The 2,158-nt window shown below is 35.3% G+C and overlaps 1 protein-coding gene across 1 annotated transcript; it reads left to right on the forward strand.

The window, feature by feature from the left end:
• Positions 1 to 318: 318 nt before the first annotated feature.
• Positions 319 to 1,802, forward strand: LOC113334632 (pachytene checkpoint protein 2 homolog; the record flags this gene model as incomplete). Its single annotated transcript, XM_026580841.1, has 7 exons — positions 319 to 402; positions 505 to 574; positions 689 to 759; positions 842 to 932; positions 1,166 to 1,293; positions 1,435 to 1,557; positions 1,662 to 1,802. Coding segments are annotated over 7 exons (708 nt in total), but the record flags the coding sequence as incomplete, so codon positions are not given.
• Between the last annotated feature and the right edge of the window lie 356 nt (positions 1,803 to 2,158).

The raw sequence follows: 2,158 nt of genomic DNA on the forward strand, positions 1-2,158 counted from the left end.
TATTTTTTATATATCCGTCACCTATTCTTGTATGCAATTGAGTTTTTGCCACTATTTTGACATGCAGTTCAGCTTTTAGTTGATGAATCCGCAGTACGTATATGTCAAACTGATATAAACTTCTTCTGATTCTGTTTTATTCAGAGTTTTGTCACTTTTTTTGGTTTGATCCATGAGTACGTATGTGAAATACTGAAATATGTGCTTTGATTTTTGATTCGGTTATATTCATGGATTCATCATTTCTTGACATGTAATTGAGTTTTTAGTTTATGAATCTGCAATATGTATATATATGACGTAGTGATAGAAACTTCTTTTGATTCTGTTTTATTCTGCCAATTGGTTGAGGTTAATGCACATTCTTTATTCAGTAAATGGTTCTCTGAAAGTGGTAAATTGGTATGTACATTTGCTCTTCAACTGCTTTACTGAACTTCCAATTAAATGTAAAGAAATCATAGTCTTTTGAAATTCAATCTTTGTTCAAATTGTTTTAATCAGGTTGCGAAACTTTTTCAAAAAATCCAAGAGATGGTAGAGGAAGATAACATCCTGGTATTTGCTTTGATTGGTGAGCATATCTTCATCCATCCACATTATTGTACTTTCTGCTAGGTTCTTGCACAAACTCTTTTGCTGACTTATTTTGACAATATGTAGTAACAGCCTTTTTTTTGCTTTGTAGATGAAGTTGAAAGCTTAGTTACTGCTCGAAATGCTGCTTTGTCTGGATCCGAACCTTCTGACTCGATTAGGGTATCATAAATTCTCTGAACTGGGAACACAAAGTAATCGAATGCACTTTATAGCCATGTAACGTAAGTTGTATTATATTCAGGTTGTGAATGCTTTACTCACTCGGATGGATAAATTAAAATCCTCGCCTAACGTCATCATCCTAACAACTTCAAATATTACAACTGCAATAGGTACGCCTGCAATGAATCGGTACATTCTTTTTATTAACTATAGATGCTGCCAAAAGTTTCATTTTTCCTGCCAGGAAAGACTTTAATTTCTGGAGTTGCCCGTATGTAGCATTTAAGAATCATTTTATCGTGAGACCCAGCCAGTTTTTTCGAGATCTGGAATAGAAATTTGTGTTCTATACGCATCTTTGTTAAAGGTGGAATCTATAGACTGACTATGGTTTAGATTCCAGATATTGCGTTTGTCGATAGGGCAGATATTAAGGCCTATGTGGGGCCTCCAACCCTTCAAGCAAGGTATGAGATACTAAGGTCGTGCATCCAGGAACTGATTCGAACTAAAATTTTGACAGATCAACAGGTAATGTTTCCTTTTCCTCATTCACCTAATTGTTGATAAACGTGACTTCATAATTTCTAGATTATTCGGAGAGACACTGCGGTTCAGTCTGCCAAAGGTCCACTTACTAGCTTGTGTTGATCCATGTTTCTGTTGTTCTAGGAACCACTCATTCTTCCAAGTTTTGCAAGTGTAAGAGAGAAGCTGAATTCACCCAGCATACACGAGAGTCTGGGTCCACTTGAATTGGCTAAGCAATTGCTGGAAGCCTCAGAAATTTGTGAGGTTAGAGATCAACAAATAATTCTTAAAATCCATATGATGAGTAACTAATCCAAATTTGATTACCTTATAATACTTAAATGATTTTGGATTCTTTGTTATTTCAGGGATTAAGTGGAAGAGCATTAAGAAAACTTCCTTTCTTAACTCATGCCTCTCTTACAAACCCTAACAATTGTGAACCTAGCAAGTTCTTGCAAACATTAATTGAGACTTCCAGGAGGGAGTTGTCTGAGCTATGTAGTTGATCTTATCAGCTAACCGAATGCGTTAGTGCACACCAACTTTGCTTTGAAAAGGACAATGCCACAAAAACCAGTGAATATATCGTTTCCGATGACCTTCTCTTGACATATAGGTAATTCCTACATGTGAAATACTGAAATATGTGCTTTGATTTTTTATTCGGTTATATTCATGGATTCATCATTTCTTGACATGTAATTGAGTTTTTAGTTTATGAATCAAATGGAGTTGTCTGAGCTATGTAGTTGATCTTATCAGCTAACCGAATGCGTTAGTGCACACCAACTTTGCTGTGTTTTAATATTGTTATATTCTGCTGACATTTACAGGTTCATATGTCAAATGGATACGTACTCTA

This window comes from Papaver somniferum, unplaced genomic scaffold (genome assembly GCF_003573695.1).
Source record: "Papaver somniferum cultivar HN1 unplaced genomic scaffold, ASM357369v1 unplaced-scaffold_137, whole genome shotgun sequence".
NCBI lineage: Eukaryota > Viridiplantae > Streptophyta > Magnoliopsida > Ranunculales > Papaveraceae > Papaver > Papaver somniferum.